Consider the following 17,918-nt stretch of genomic DNA (forward strand, 5'->3'; position numbering starts at 1 on the left):
TAAGACTATACTAAAGTTGGTTGGCTGGTACAGACTAAAATCAAAAGCTGAAAACAACAAACAAGACGGGAGTAGTATGTCCATCTAATCTTCCAATTAATTTTTACAAGAATAGTTTACACAATGAAAATCAGCTGAAAATGTACTCACCCTCAGGCCATCCGGGATACAGATTCTTCATCTGAACAGATTTGGAGAAATTTAGCATCACATAACTTGCTCTCGAATGGATCACATTAATCCACAAGTAATCCACACCACTCCAGTCCATCAGTTAAAGTTTTGTGACGTGAAAAGGTGCGCATCCATCATTAAGGTGTAATCTTCCAATTAATCTGCTCTCCTCCTCCCCATCTCCTCCTTTTTATGCATTTTTATTTATCTATCTTTCTATCTATAGGAGGCTATCGGAGCTCGAGAATAGTGAGCCCTCCATTGCAGACATCAAGCCAAATCTGTTTACCACTAATGCATAGATTATATGGGCACACAAACTCGTGAAATTAAATTTTTAGATGCCAACTCCAGTCTTCTGTACTGCTGTTTCTTCTAAAATTTGACTTGTATTTATGTAGCTATGGTATTACTGTAATAAAAACATATTGTTCCGACTAAAAATTCTAAACTGATAAACGCGCAGAAAGTCGTAAATAACGATAAATAACATATTGCACGTGCCTCACTGCACATTAGCGATTTCCGTTGGCAACAGCGAACTGTAGCCTATTAATTGGCGGATGAATTGCTGTTTTTTCTCACCTGAATAATGAAACATTTAAACATTTATATAACTTCATATAAAATCATATTTCAGTAGGCGCCGTTTTATAACATCAAAGGGCGATGGGCTTCATAAAAGTCACAGTACAGTAACTCACTTCTCTCCTGAATTGTTTCATGAATTCCTTCGAATATCATTTCGTGTTCTATTTTCGTGTTCACACTGACTTCACTGAACAGTTAGCCTACTTGTACTCTCTCAAGTAAGTTTATGAAGTTAACCATCTTGTTTCTGTTTTAAGTGCGTCCTAAAGTCACTCAGTCTCGCGCCTCCTCTCCGCCCCAACACTCAAAAAGTCAGTGAGCAGCGCGCGCGTCTCATTCTACCTGCTGAACGCGCGCTGATCAAAGCATGGCCAAATCTCAGTCGAGACGCTGCTGTTTCTGCCTGCTCGCTTTAGTGTGCTGTGTTGTGATTATTTGCATTTGCATCATTTTAGCCACCAGACAGAGATGCGCGTTTACGCACGCTGCTGTTTCTGCGGACTCTTCCAGGTGCTCCGACATCGGCAGGTAAGAAGACGTTCGCGTTATGCGAATAAAGATCTGATTGACGCCACGCTGACTTTCAGTTCAATGCAGTACAAGTTAAGAGAATTAATGTCATATCTACAACAGAATCGGCTACAGGAATAGTTTTTAATAAGCTGTTGGCACAGTTTGTTTTAAATAGAGAGTTTAATATGAAGACGCAATTTCAGTTATTTCAAACAATGATTAACAACGAGCAAAAAATGTAGAGAGATAATCAGTTTAAGAGATTAGATAATGCAGCGCTGAACATATGGTGACACACTTGAGTTTGGATACACTTGTACTGATGAATCTTATAGATTTGGAATAACTAGAATTATGACATGAAAAAATAACCCAAAAGTTGAATGAAGAATGGGTCTGTCCGGACTATTGTTTATACATACAATCTTGTTGACAGTCTGTGCATTTTGTGTTAAATATTTTATGCAACCATTTAAACCCAAGTGGTGCTGCACAAATCCATATACAAGATATTTTGTTCTGAGCACTCATTAAACTGACAAGAGCCGTGGCATTAGTGACAGCCAAGACCTCCTGCCAGTCAAAACTGGGTCAACCAGTTTTACAAACCCCTATGTAGAAGTCATGCTCTTAGATTGGCACATTTTTTGTCCCCCGTCCACGTTTCCTGCAGTTTGTGCCAAACATACAGAGTGTTTCCTTGTTCAATGTGTTAAGTCTTTTATGACTGCATTTAAAAGAATTGGTTGTTTCATGGGGTCATAATTTACCCTGCAGGAGGTAGACAGGAGTTAGTTAAGGCTTCCAGGCATATCCTGGATAGAGAAGGTATTTGTCCTCTTTTGGACTAATGTCATGTGATGCTTGAAACACGTCGCACATTTTGTCAAACAAAACAACATCTGAATGTGAAAGAAGTAAAGAACATTGCATCTCCACAGACACACTGTCGTTACCCAGAGTTTGGCACATCAGTATCTAACAGAGATTGTTACTCACTTGCCTGCTTCATATAAAATGATGCTGTTCATCAGTATTCAACCCCTACAGGGATGGGCTCATTCATATATATATATAGATGGATGGATGGCTATAGACACTGTAGTTCAACGATTTAGTGTTTCCTGAAAGCATAGTTCAAATGAACATTCACAAACAGCATCGCAAACTTACAAGTTTGGGACCAGTGTTGGGGAAAGTTACTTTTAAAGTAATTCATTACAATATTGTGTTACTCCCTAAAAAAGTAAAGTAAACTAATTGTGTTACTTAGTTACTTTTTATGGAAAGTAATGCGTTCTGTTACTTTTGAGTTACTTTTTAAATCTGGCTTGCATGTTTGTTTTTAATATAATAAACTTCTTTTACAAATGTAAAAGCGCTTTTACACCAAAGGTGAAATGAATGTAGGCTGACTGAAATGTAAATTCATGTCTGTATAGTAGATGGTGCAGCTAAAACAAATTGTGTGAAGAATTATATGATAGGGATGTGAGTTAGGAGATGTTAGTTAGAAATTATTTAGATGTAACAAAAATGTGTTGTATTTTTTTTGTTTAGTTGAATTATAACATCGAAGGTCAATAGCAAAGACATTGGCTGATGGGATTAAATATATAAATTTTTTTTATTTTTTATTTATTTATTGTTTGTTTGTTTTTTTTTGTTTGTTTTTGTGTTTTTTTATTTTTTTTTATTAATACTGAATCTGTTTTTAAGCAGGTAAGATGAGTAAATATGTATTCATATTTAGTCTAGAAATATAGTAAGCATCATGTTCACACAGCATGTACAATGCCTCTGCACTTACTCACGATTTCTCTCAACGTGGGGACAGGAGAGATACATAGGAAAACAAAGTAACTGGAGTTACTTATTTGAAAAAGTAACTCAGATATCTCTTTCTAATTTAAAAAGCAATGCATTACTTAACTAGTAACTTTAAAAAGTAATCCGATTACATAACTCACGTTACTTGTAATTCATTACCCCCAACACTAGTAGGGACTACAGCTCTCAACCATCTTGTGGTTAGAAGCATAGTTTGTTAATGTAGACTTAAATAAGAACACTACTGTAATGTTTTTGTAGTGAAGAACAGTGAGATTGAAGGTTCTGGAACAACAAGGCTTCATTTGTTCAGACCATAACTGGCATTTGTAAGAATGGAATTTGCCCTCCATTTGTTCTCTTTGCTATCTAGGGCAGAAAATTGAATATTGTGATGTTTTTCCTGTGGGAATTTCCTTTCTTGACTTATGCATTGTAAAATTGACACTGTAACACTGATCTAATCTTTAATCTCAATTTTCAGATTTAACAATAACTGAAATGTCATTTTAACAGCATTGTTGACTTCATAAATGCACATACCATCACAATCTGATAATATGCTTTCAAAGACTATTCATTATCGTGAATATGAGTGATACATCATTATGTGATTGATGGTCATTGTCCTATCACTTAACACTGATATAAAGACTGTGGTATTCTATAAGAACTTTTCTTACGTTTCAGATGTTTGATTTATTTCATCCCTGCATTTGAAAGACCTCACATTTCCTTGTATCAGTTCAGGACATCCTGCGAAATCAGACATTTGAGATCATCCTTTGTGGTGTATTACCCTATTTCCCAAAATCAGAGCTGCGTGCAGAGACCCAACCACCCATATAGTGTTTAAAAAAAAAAGAGTGCAAAAAAACTGATCTTCTAGAAAGCAAGAATTTTGTGTGTGTGTGTGTGTGTGTGTGTGTGTGTGTGTGTGTGTGTGAAGGCTGGAACTCCTTAAGGTTCAATGAGCTCTCAGATATCACTTCTCCTCTGGCTCAAACTTGCCTCAAGATTCTCATTTTTCATTTTGATGCAAACATGTAAAGAAACAGTGATTTATCTGTAGCAAATGTATTTGTGAATTTGTCACATATCCCAAAGCACTGTGTTTTTAATGTTGTTGTTTTTTTAAACACTTGAATGCAGAGATCATTTTTAGACTGAGAAATGTAAAATTTTTCAAAGGACGTGGGGAAGTCGTGGCCTAGTGTTTAGAGAGTTTGACTCCTAACCCTAAGGTTGTGGGTTTGAGTCTCGGGCCGGCAATATCACAACTGAGGTGCCCTTGAGCAAGGCACCGAACCCCAAACTCCTCCCTGGGCGCCGCAGCATAAATGGCTGCCCACTGCTCCGGGTGTGTGTTCACTGTTGTGTGTGTGCACTTTGGATGGGTTAAATGAAGAGCACAAATTCTTAGTATGGGTCACCATACTTGGTTGTATGTCACGTCATTTTCACACTTTTTTTTGTATAACAATTAATCTTAAGATATTGTTTGTATTTTTACGTTGACATTAAAGCTCTAAAACTTAAGTTGTCAGGTCTATTTGTTGAACAGAATTTAATTAATGCTCATTAAAAATACATCTTAAAATTTTAATTATTGCAGTATGCAGATTTAGCCATTTGAACGTTATGTATCCCGAATATTGCACTAGTTGTAACCCAATGCTAAATTTATGAGACATGTCCTCTGTTTGCAGGGACATGTTGCTTGAGGGGGGCTCAGCGGTGGACGCAGCAATCGCAGCTCTGCTCTGCACTAGTTTGGTCAATCCACAGAGCATGGGTTTGGGTGGAGGGGCCATCTTTACCATTATGGACAAAACAGGTATGACTATGTATATATATTGTAGTTGCGTAAAAAGCACTACATAAGTAAACAGAAATTATGGTTGTTTGTTTTGATCTTGTGATTGAGGTGACGTAAAGTCTCATTTTAAACCAACATTTCTTTATTCCCTTTATAGGAACAATTCAGAACATGTCATTTACTTTATTTTTACTATGACTCATAATTCTACAAGTATAATCTAGTTTTCATTGGTACAGCTCATTGATTTTTTTCTAGAAAATTTATGGAAAGGTGGACTGACCTGACCTTAACCGTGTGGTTTTTTTTTTTGTTTGTTTGTTTGTTTTTATTGAGGAAATATAGAAAACAGATAATTCCTCCCAATTTTCCTTATACAAACAAAATCTAACCAAGTTATAGTTCTTTCTGCAGTTATTAACTATATATTTATACATACACCTGCAGTGCATACACAATAAACATCACAATCCTATACATGCACATACAATCTAAGTATGCACTGTACATGCAGACATATGCACATATTTTCTAACATACTATACAGGAAGTCCTAAAACCAAACAAGACAACTCTCCACCAACCCACCCACCCACTCTGTCTGCCTGGTACGCACCACATAGTGTGGAATACTAAAAGAAAAAACATTTTGTACAAAAAAAAAGGGGGGGGGGGGGGTGTTAAAGACCAGAGATGGAATGGATCTTAGATCCAACTCAAATTAAGTCAACATCCCTCTCTTTCAAGTCTCCTCTGCCTTCTTCCCCTTAATCCCTTATAAAGGGTTCCCAAGTTTTAAAAAACTGTAGTCACTTATTCCTTAGACAGAGCCATATACACTCCAAATGTAGTGTATTTGTGAGTTCGTCAAGCCACAGCTGGAAAGGAGGTGGCAGTTTATTTTTCCAGAATGTTAAAATAAGCTTTTTAGCCGTTAAAAGTCCATAGTAAAGAAATTGTTGTTGAGAATCAAAGCTCATTTCTTGAAACACCAAACACGATTAAAAACTTGTCGGGTTCAATATGTTGCATAGTAATTTCAGAGATGACATCAAAAATTTTGCACCAAAAGCTTTTAAGACTGGGACATAATGCATAACTGTGAAGGAGAGTCGCATCAGCCGTCCTGCATTTATCACATTTTGGAGAAACACCTGGAAATATTCTAGATAATTTTGTCTTAGAGTAGTGTAGTCTATGCAAGATTTTGAACTGGATAAGGCGGTGTCTGGAGTTTATAGAACATCTATTAATCTCTTCCAGGCTATCCGCCCATAACTCATTGGAAATTTCTGACCCAATTTCTTCCATCCATAAACTTTTGATTGAAAATGTAGTAGGTAATTGGCAGGCCTGGAGAGTATTATAAATGCAGGAATTCATTTTTCCTTTACCAAGATAGTCCTTGAGGCAGGTGTCAAGACATGAAGGGCTAATGGTTGCAAACCTATTTAAATAGGATTGTACATAGTTCCTGACTTGCAAGAACCTAAAAAAATTACTTCTATGGAGTTTGTATTTTTCCTGAATTTTTTCGAAGGAAATAAAGGTACCATCTTGAAACAGATCGCTTACTGTGTGAATTCCTGCATCTCTCCATTGCTGTAAACCTTTATCTAGTATGGAAGGTATAAAAGAGGGGTTGTCAGCTATGGGAATTAGTAAAGGTAACATCTTTACCCCAAGATGCATTCTAATTTGTTTCCAAATACGAATAACACTGCTAATGACAGGACTGCTTCTGTAAATTTCTTTTTTACAGCTTGTTGGTGAAAGAATCACAGCACCGAGATTGTACGGGGTACATTCATCATGTTCTAATCTGAGCCAGTCAAGTTGTCTGCTTTTATCATTTAATATTATTGATACGATTCTAAGGTTCTAATATTATTGATACGATTCTAAGGCCGCCCAGTAATAGCAGCGGAAGTCTGGAAGAGCAAGACCCCCCTAAACAGTGTTTTTAAAAGAGACAAAAAATATTACATGACGTTAATAACAAGGATAGATAATGCTTTTTTGAAAAAATAAAATCTGCATAAAACCAACCATTTATGGAGTCCTCTGTTTTTCAAGGCAATGTGAAAATCATCAGCTCAAGAGAAACAGTCCCAAAAGGTGTCCAAGTGGATCTGCTGAATAAGTGTCCAAAAACCTCTCCATTTGCTACAGGTAAAGCTTTTCCACATGAAAGCAGGGTAAATTATCCCTAATTGGCTTCTCATTTAGACAGGAAGTTAAAATCACCCATAAGTTCACCCAACATTTACATCATGTATTCAACTTCTGTCTTTTTTTATTTTCTTTCTTCCATTAAAAACTAGTGATTTTTGTCTTTTTTTGTAGTTTAGCTGTATACAGTAAATCACCATTCAATTTCATTGTGTGAGAAACAAGTCTGGACATTCCGTTTTTGTGTCTCACGGAAGAAGGAAAATGATAAGTGGCTTGAGTAAATAATGACACATTTTTTTAGGTTAAAATAAACATGCCGTTTGGAAATATAGAAGTACAATGGGACATTGTGCTTAGGATGGGAAATTCTGTCTTAAGGGGAATTATGTACTTAAGTGGAATTGTTTTGCTTGTTTCTTAATCTTAAATGTACTTCCTGGACAGTTAAAATGTTATTTTGACTGATTCACTATTGCCAAATATATTTACCCAGAATTCTAGGGGTGCAATGGAACGTAGATGATCCGTGATCCGTACAGATCAGGCTGCACGGTTCGGCATGCATGTGATTGGTGGATTAACTGTTTTGTTTAACCATCATAGAGTTAAAGTTTATCATTTGCACATGTTTTGACTTGCTAGTTTACACATTCAAGCAATTTTAACTTGTGCACTGTTTTCTGTGTGCTCAGCCGCTGCCGCACACACGCAGAGAGAGAGAGACACCGCGTGAACAGCGAATTGATTCCTCTTTTTACATACAAATTTATGTAAAAAAAAAAAACAGTTTTGGCAAGTATTCCAGTAAACACAGTCGGTTATGTCTTAAGTGAACGTAAACAGCTGAAAAAAAAAAAAAAAAAAAAAACGGATGTGTGTCAGTATTAGGTCCGTGCACTTGGTCTTAAAGTGACAGCAGCCAATAAATACCTGTTTCTGTCTGCTAATCAAATAACACAACAGCTCTAACCAAGATTAATCTGTATTTAACTTGTGCAGTGAGCACCGGTGTTATTTTACACTTAATTATTACATTTCTGGACCTAAATACTACTGTTACTGACTTTATTTGTAACAGTGTTTTGTTGTATTCATCTGTGCTTGTACTGTAATTTGTGTAATTATTCTTGTTTTATTACTAACTTTATTAGTTAAGATAGTAGTTTTTGCCGTGGTATAGAAGTATTTAAAGGGATAGTTCACCCAAAAATACAAATTTGATGTTTATCTGCTTACCCCCAGAGCATTCTAGATGTACAGTAGGTGACTTTGTTTCTTCAGTAGAACACAAACCAAGATTTGAACTCAAACCGTTGCAGTCTGTCAGTCATATAATGTAAGTGAATGGGAATCACCGCTTTGAGAGTCAGAAAAACATACACAAACAAAACCAAATTAAACCCTGTGACTTGTGATGATGCATCGATGTGTAAAGACACAAAACGATCGGACTTTGCAAAAAGCTGAACAATATTTATATAATTTTCAACTTGAGCACATTTGCATCTTCTTCTTCATGCTTGCTTTACAGCGGATTGCAGACTTATAAGTGCATTACCGCCACCTATCTCTCAAATGGACCATTGACACTCCTAATTGAGATTGTAGATAGAGTGTCACTGGTCCATTTTTTTGACTCTCAAAGCCGTGATTTCTATTCACTTACATTATAAGACTGAAAGACTGCAACGGTTTGAGTTAAAAATCTTTGTTTGTGTTCTACTGAGGGTACAAAGTCACCTACATCTTGGATGCCCTGGGGGTAAGCAGATAAACACCAAATTTTCATTTTTGGGTGAACTATCCTTTTAAAGTAAGTTTTCAATAATTTAAAAAAAAAACAAATTCATAATATGATCCGAACCGTAAGTTTTGTGATCCATTGCACCACTACAGAAAGCCAGACTCAGCTAAATTTTATACTGTTGATAAATTTTGTGTAGTTGCCTAAATGTTCACACGCTGTTCATGCATACAAATGCATCTCTAAATACAGTATGACCACTTTTGTGTCATATTTTTACTTAAAAGATGAAAAAGATTAGTTTTTTTTTTTCCCAAAAGCAATAGTTTATGTACCGGTAACTTGGATAAGAATGAAACTCACTGTGTTGTTCTGTGTAATGCAATAATGTCCACTGAAAACAAATGAAAGCTTTTTAAAAAAAGAAATAATCTGATTTGGCAGTGTACAGTGTTCCTTTAAAAGGGCTTTTCTGTTTTGTTTTAGACCAGTATTACTCAAGACTTTAAATTTGCCTTTCCTTATTGTTCATACTTAAACTTTGACACATAACTAACAGCCTAACAACACCCTGAGAAACAACACGCACAACATCCTATAATTGATCTTCAGAAAATTCAAAAATCAAGTTTTTCAAAATTTGTAACCCATACAATACCTATTGTCAATGCATTTATTTGACCAAATACAACTGTTTTTACAATTCTGTAAAAACAGTAATATAGTGTAATATTATTACAATTTAAAAGAGATTTTCTATTTGAATATATTTTAAATGTATTTTATTCCTGTGATGCAAGTCAGAACTTTTGAACAATATTGTACTCCAGTAACTATTGTATGTTTATTTGTCCATGTGTCTACCAGGAAGTCACTGGATAGGTGTACCAGGAGAACTCCGCGGCTATGAAAAAGCTCATCAGATGTATGGAAAGCTGCCCTGGGCCAAACTATTCGAGCCCTCCATCAAGCTGGCACGAGAGGGCTTCCCCATGCCAGCCTACCTCGCTCAATTCTTGCATCATGGTTTAATTAAAAAACTTATTAATGGCACTGAACTCAGGTAATGTATCTTCTCCAAACAAACACATACTCACTATCATGTACACGACTATTTGCTATGACTGACATCTCACTGTCATAGTTTATTTAATGGGACAAGTATGCTGGACCTTGACGAGAATTCTTAACGATCAATGTCAAAGAAGTAGGTTATGACTTAGCCCCAGGCAAACGGCAAGAAATATAAGAGCTCTTTCATTGATGTGTAATAAGACACTTTCTGCTGCAGGAATCAAAGCAGCTCCAGTTTTCTATTAAATACCATTTTTGTCTATTGTAAAACATAATTTGCTGAATTATACACTGTAACTCACTAAATATGTGTGTATATAATAATGTTTTTTGAAAATAGTTAATACTTTTATTTAGCAAGGATGGATTCAAATCATCAAAGTTACAGTGAAGATATGTATTATCATTTACTAAAGATTTCTATTTAAAATAAATTCTCTTCTAACTTTGTATTTATTTAGTGTTTTAAGTAAGGATGTTGTTCGGGTGAATTTATTTTGTAAATTTCCTACAATAATTTTTGATCAGTAATATGCATTGCTAAGAACTTCATTTGGACAACTCTAAAGGTGATTTTCTCAATATTTTGATTTTTTTCCCTCAGATTCCAGATTTTCAAATATTTGTATCTCGGCTAAATATTGTCCTATCCTAACAAACCATACATCAATGGAAAGCTTATTTATTCAGATGATGTATAAATCTCAATTTCCAAAAATTGACCCCTGTGACCGTTTTTGTGGTCCAATAGTTCTGGAAAAGATTGTTTATAAACAAGAATATTAAACAGCACAAAATTCATCATTGCTATCTCACGGGAATAAATATAATGCAGTTATTTTAAAATGTTAAAGTACTGGACACTATGACTTTTTAGGACTGTGTTTTTGCTCAAATTAATTCTTTGCTCAAATTAATTAATTAATTTTGCTCAATATAAATATTAAATAAATATTATATATATATCTCAATGACATCGCAGCATTTGATTCAGTAATATAAGCATTACAAGAAATACCATGATGTTTAAGTTTTTTTTTTTTTTTTTCTTTTTTTTTCATTGTTACTGTTTTGGGGTGAAATATAACCCAGACATGATTTTGGCAAGTTTCATCCCATTTTGTTTCTCCTGGCTGGCTTATGTTACTTGAGTTGCTTTCTGTCTGGTTTGATAAGATTATTTCTTTGTATAGTGAACTGTTCTATAAGAACAACGCAGTTCTAAGGGACACCCTCAAGTTCCCTCAGCTGGCAGAAACCATGGAAACCATCTCCAGAGAAGGAGCCAATGCCTTTTACACTGGAAAAATTGCCAATGACTTAATACAGGATGTACAAGCGAGAAGTACGAACTGTTTGTATACAAACAGCAGTCACTGTAATCAGAACAGATGTAGTGCTTCCGAAATACAAGGTTTTTTGTTTTTTTGGCTGGTGTTCTTGTTTACACAGTTTACTTTTGGTATTTCCAGATGGAGTGTTATCATTAGATGATCTGAGAACTTTTCAGGTCAGAGTCAGTAACGCCTGTTCAGTCCAACTTGGTGATTACAAGATGCACTTCCCTCCTCCACCGGCAGGAGGAGCGATACTCAGCTTTATCCTCAAACTAATGCATGGTAGGAGTAGATCACAAAAGACTATCAACTTTGCCTGCTATACTGAACCAGTTCTTACTTATAAATATTAAACCTCCCTTTGATTTCCTCAGGATTCAGGCTTTCTCCAGCCTCTAACCAAGGGGACCAGAAAACCTTGAATTTGCATCGGTTCCTTGAGGCGGTTAAGTTTGCGAATGGACAAAAGCACAACCTCAAAGACCCCAACTTCGGCTCCAGAAAAAATGTATGGATACAGCTTCATTTAACATATTGCATTGATTTTCTGTCTGGAACATTCATTTAAAAATTACACAACAGCAGAGTTTCTCATGTGCTTAATTTTGTTATATTTGCTATTTTTGGCAGTAGTAAGCATAATATCGCTAGACGTCAAGTGCAGGGTTGAGTAAATACTATGAAAGGCCGGATGTTATTTCTCATGAAGGCCACACAAATGCAAGCAATTAAAATGTGAAATAAAATCAAAGGCTTCGATAACGAAGCATGCATTCAAAGAGGTTTGATTTCGTTTAGAAACATCATTAATAATTCCACGTCTGGCAAAAAAAAAAAAAAAATGCAAATAATGATCAGACTAAACTGAATTAATTTGTCTGGGAAGTATACTAGATCTATTCATGTTTTTTTGTGCCCTGTGAATGCAGATGGAGTACATCAAAGATGAGAAGTTCATTGAGCATATCAGGGCTTTGATCACTGACGGCTCCACGCACAACGCCTCTTACTACAACATCACACCATCAGTCGACCGCTTTGGCACCACACATGTTTCAGTGATGGCGGAAGATGGCAGTGCTGTGTCAGTCACCAGCACCATCAACCACATGTGAGACACATTTACAGCATATGCCCAGCAGAGATCCTAATTGTGTTTCAAGATTTAAAGGGATAGTGTGTGAATATATATAAGTAAGCAGTGTCTATTTGCACTAAGTGAAAATAGCAAGATTTTCTTACTGATATGTTATTTACACTAAGTGCAAATTACTATAGAATCTATTAACACTGTTAAAATATCAGGATTTTCTGCTATGCTACTTATTGCAGGTAGCAGCAATAAGTTGCACCTCAGTATTGTAGTATTTATAAAACGGTGTGCAATAATAACATGTTGAGGGCAAATTATAATTTTAATTCAAATTATTAAATGGATACCACCTTATTGGGAAAATAAAGTCATCCCTACACCAACACTATCTCTGCCCGATACTTCATTTTCAACTTTTTCGTTATTTTCCTTAATTTTTTATTAAACATAAATGCCTTTCCGATGTAATATGAGATTTAAAAATGGAGGAAAAAAAAGGTCAGCAAAAGGCAGATTCAAACTCGGGTGGATCGTGTCAAAAAGACAATAAATGGCATACACTTAACCATCGACGCCACTGGAGCTATTGTTCAATAATCATCTTTTGTAGTGTTGACTAGCTCAACCACGTGCTGGTGCCCAAAATTAGTGTAAATTTGTACTTAGTGTAAAGACTCTGTGTTTTAGATATCCTGTAAAATAAAAAAATAAATAAAAATACAAATCCTCTAATATTTATGAAAACTAATATTTTTAAATCTTCAGGTTTGGGTCAACTGTTTTCTCTCCTAAAACGGGTATCATCCTCAACAACGAGCTGGCTGACTTCTGCGGCCGAGCAGATTCTGTCACACCAGGTGAAGATCCTTCACCAATTATATATCTTCTTACATTTTGCATGTCTTGAAACTTCTTGTCACCATATTGTCTGTTTTTTTCTCTCCAGGCGAGCAGCCTCCCTCCTCCATGGCTCCTACCATCCTGCAGTCCCAGGAGAAGACTGTAGTGATTGGTGGATCAGGAGGAAGTTTTATAACCACTGCCATGGCGCTGGTGAGAGAAACTCCATTTGAAATAACAAGTTATATGAGGTTATCAGTGTTCAGCCTGTTTTATGAAGTACACAGCCTTAGTTGACCAGCACTAAATATTTTTCATCTACTGCACCTACAAACAATTTTCATACAGTACTTCTAATTTAGAAACCATTTAAAGTTATTATAGTAACTGTTTATTGAATTATTTATAGAACTACTTGTTTTCCAACCTAATGTCTATGTTCTCTGTATTGGACGTCTAAAAATGTTCATTTTTGTAATCTTTATCAAAATAATAACTATTTGCTCCACCTCTATATACCTGAAAATTCTGTTTCTCCCAGAATATCATCAGAATACAGTCAGTATTGACTTTAAATTCATATTTTTGTTAAGGCACTTGCATATATTTTCCAGTAAAAAAATTAACTTGAGCTATAAAATTGTCTTAGTCCTCCATTTACATTCTATAAACACATTTCATATGTGTGCTAAAATGATTGTCTGTGGTTGTCAACAGCATCCCACAGATGCAGTATAGAAATATCCTGTTGAAAAGAACCTAATTTAGTTTAAATGTTAGGCTATTCTTGGGATTTTAACTATTATTTAGATTTTTATATAATATCTTTTTTATTATTATTGCAAGTCCATAGTCTTACAATCTAAAAATTTTTTTTAATCTTTTAGCAAAATCGAATAGTTTGCTCCACCTCGATTGTCTGGTGTAGTTGACAGCATGCCACAAATGCAGTACAGTGATATCCTGTGGTAAAGAACCTAATTTAGTTTAATTGTTGTATTAACATTTGTATCGAAACATTAAATATAAAACTGTCTGAATTAAAAACTATTGTATGCAGTAGTTGACAGCATGCCACAGATTCAGTATGGAGATGTCCTGCTGAAAATAACCTGACAAACCCTCTTTAACGAACATCCCCTTGTTCTTTTCCTATTTCAGTCCATTATGAACCACTTGTGGTTTGGGATGAACCTTAACGAATCTATCGCTGCTAAAATAGTATTTGTGGACTCCAACAACAATGTCCAATTTGAGAATGGATACGACAAAGTAAGTCCTTTGGAAAGTAGGTCCGCTCTAATATTATGAGGTTACCGTGAATCACAATCCCATAATCCCATGTTGATAGTGTGGCCGTAATGATTGTAATTGCTTTTACCTCCTCTTGAAATGTCCCCGGTCACTGATTATAATCTTCATATCATAAAAATGGTAATCAAAAGTGACTTAAGTAGTAACATTTTATTCTTTTCTTCTTCTCAGTCTTCTATCGATGCAATGCAAAAGATAGGACACACCGTGAAGGACAGCATGTTTTTTTTTAATGTGGTCAATGGCATCTCGAAAGAAGGACAGTGCATCAGTGCCGTATCTGACGCCAGGAAGAAAGGCAGGTCAGCGGGATACTGACCCTGCCTCTGTTTGTGCTGTCAGCTGTTAGAGACTGGTGATTCATCAGGCCTGGGAGGAAGTGAGGGTGGACACAAAGGGTCAGCGCTCCCTTTCAGCGACGCCTGTAGACACCATAAATTCAAATATGGGGTGATTGTGCACAATGGTGTGCATTTATCCGTCCATGTCCACTTTTGTTGTTACAGTAACATTTGAGTGCATGTAAATATATTTTGTATGTCAGGGAGACAGGGGCTAGTTGTCACACAGAGGAAGGCTTGCATCTCAAAAACCACACTGGCATTCATTTAGGAAAGAGTCAACTATATATTGAAGGTAGATTTTATCTAATAGGCTGAACTGTGTTGGTAGGAAATTTTTTTTGACCATAAATCTCAGGTCAGGGCAAGGTGTTGTACATGGTATAGAGTGCAACAGTGATGATGTATTTTTGTAGGCCAACCCAGAAAGCCTCGACAGAAACCCAGTTGGATGTTTCCACTTGCTTTTGGATGATTGCAAAAAATAAGCTCTGTGACCAACAAAAGCGTATGATTCTTACACATTTTGCTCATCTTCACAAAAAAAACTTTTATGCATTTTGAAGCCTAAATACAATCGCCAGAAGTATAAGGTGTCGTTCCTAGAAAAACTATTTCCCTCTCAGGCTGTCTTCCTGGTTGCATTCCCACTTGTAGCAGCAACTGTGAAGCGGCTTTTTAAATGCCATTTACAAACATCAACAACCGGTGAACAGAGAACACCGTTTTCGGAAAGCAGAGATGGAACGTAAATGCACAATTTACACGATTGAAAGAGCATGAAAATCCAGGAATCTTAATCTGAAGTAGGAGCTAAATTAATTCCCCCAAACGGAGTTCCTAGAACTTAAACCATTCCTAGTTCCTGCAGTATGAACATGCCAAAAAATGGGAACTACCACCAATAGTTCTAGCAAAAAAAAGAAGTGCAAAAACGCCTTATTATAGTTAAACGTATGCTATAAATGCAATACACCAAGGTCAAATGACTTCAACACCATCGTCATTAAGCTTCAGACAACTCTGGGGAAAAAAACTAAATTTTTCCTGAAAGTTTGAGTTAGAATATTTTGCAAGAGCATGATTAAAACACTACAAGGCTGTAAAAGTGGACTAGCGAGTAGATAAGATTTCCTGTTTGGTGTGATGACGTTTAATGTCTGTAGTCCCATATAGCCACTTGTTGTATTAATGCTGCCTTCACGTGCTACATGTGCAGTTTGCTGATAATTCTGGAATTTCGGTCAAATACATGCTTATTTCACTGCTTGTAAAACATACAACATGCTTCAAATGATCGTTCATATCTAGCCTGTAAATACACTACTTTAGCGACAAGACAAAGGGATGTAGTTGTTGTGAGAACAGTATTGCCCAGTATTGCCCGCCCAACTCGGAAACTCTGGTATCAAAATTATTTCCGAATTTCCCAGTAGTAAATACGAATTGAGAGGTGTTCGAGTCTAATTTCCGATTAGGAAACTCGTATTTACGATAATTCCGATAAAGGCAGCATAAGTGATGTATTTTATGTCGTAGAATAAAACATGAAAATATCTTGAGTTTGTGTTCACCACAGACCTTATTTCTGGCATTTAACCAGAAACCCATTAAACAGAGCATTGACTTAAGGACAATGAAAATGCTAAATTGTTTCCAGGTTTTGGTCTACAAAAATACACCATCCCAGCATCGGTCTACTTGTTGTTGTTGTTTTTTTTAAGAAGCTGTATTATTTTTTTCCTGGCCAGTAATTATGGAAATGTCAAGTTACTTTTTTGTAGCCAAATCTTTTAGCTATGTACAAAAACTGTCATCATAGCCATTTTCAGATTATGTACAAAGAAGCACTTAACATCATCCAGCACTATTTCATGAGCGCTAACAGCGATTAACTTGAGGCCAGTGTTTCTAAATGCATCTTACTGAACCTATTCCATTTTAAAGGTGTTACTGTAAATGTTGGGAAAAAGTAAATGTTTTGTAAGAAAATCGTTTTGTAAGATGTTAGAAAATTTGATTGTCACCAAACTGAATGAGATTATTTTAGCAATTGTTTTTTACTTATATATTTTCTTATTAAATATTTTCTAGTTTTCATATGCACTTTTTATATTTTCCATAATGATATTTTTTCAATTTTTTTTATATATTATTTTATAATTTTTTTATATTTTTATATTGTTTTTTTATATTGTTTATTGGAGCTGTTCAGACATTGAACTTGACGGATATTCAGCATAACCATGTCCCATGGTTCATCAGAAAGCTACAGAATATGACATATTAACGGAATTGCATTTAAGTGCATTTCAATTTTTTTTTCATACATCACAATAAATACTTTCTAATGTTTAAATGAGTCTTTTGTTTGACTTTTATTATTTAAGAAAATGGTTCAGCATTAGCCCTGCTAATCCAGGCACAAGCTCAAATGAGACCGTGCATAAATCATGAAGATGGGAGAAGTTATAGTGTACAAAACATAATGTGATTAAAATCAGTTTTATGTGTGTTCACAGTAAATTACATATAGTCGATCATTTTTTGTACGTGGTCAGCAAAATCAATTATCAACAATACACAAACACGCTGTAATTTCCAAACGTTAAAATTTTCATATGTACATATGGTGTCAGTTGAATACATTTTTATTAATCCAGCCAGTGCATTATGAAAATATGTAGCACTGATGTAGCACCTGCTATTAAAAACTGTAAATATATCCATCACAGTCTTGTTTTCATTGATGTTAAATTCAGTATTAAACTCAATATTATTTGCCATAGCCTTGCAGTTTGTTGACTGGATGTGAATACAGCAGATACCAGCTGTCTTCAACCGCCTTAAAATCATTAGCAAACCAATCTCTGAACCTGCCGTCTGGGTCTAGTCTCAAACTGTGTTCCACCTCAAAAATTAGACTAAAAGTCTGGGCTGTGCTCTGGGCTAAATGGTGGTGCCGCTGTAGCGACGAGTGCCACGTGACAGGGCTTTATTGTCAGCCCCTATGGGAGGGCCGGGAACAGTGAAAGAGCCTGACCTTTTCCTAGCAGCATGAACCCAACAGCTC

At 35.7% G+C, this 17,918-nt stretch overlaps 1 protein-coding gene across 1 annotated transcript; it reads left to right on the forward strand.

Moving 5' to 3' along the window:
• Window positions 1–1,074: 1,074 nt before the first annotated feature.
• ggt5b (gamma-glutamyltransferase 5b) lies at window positions 1,075–15,805 on the forward strand. Its single transcript, XM_042733059.1, has 12 exons — window positions 1,075–1,293; window positions 4,818–4,945; window positions 7,004–7,099; window positions 9,714–9,909; window positions 11,114–11,265; window positions 11,393–11,539; window positions 11,632–11,765; window positions 12,187–12,368; window positions 13,116–13,207; window positions 13,297–13,403; window positions 14,352–14,462; window positions 14,676–15,805. The coding sequence occupies exons 1-12, from the start codon at window positions 1,133–1,135 to the stop codon at window positions 14,820–14,822; spliced, it is 1,653 nt and encodes a 550-aa protein (XP_042588993.1). The 5' UTR covers window positions 1,075–1,132; the 3' UTR covers window positions 14,823–15,805.
• Window positions 15,806–17,918: the final 2,113 nt, after the last annotated feature.

This window comes from Cyprinus carpio, chromosome B10 (genome assembly GCF_018340385.1).
Source record: "Cyprinus carpio isolate SPL01 chromosome B10, ASM1834038v1, whole genome shotgun sequence".
NCBI lineage: Eukaryota > Metazoa > Chordata > Actinopteri > Cypriniformes > Cyprinidae > Cyprinus > Cyprinus carpio.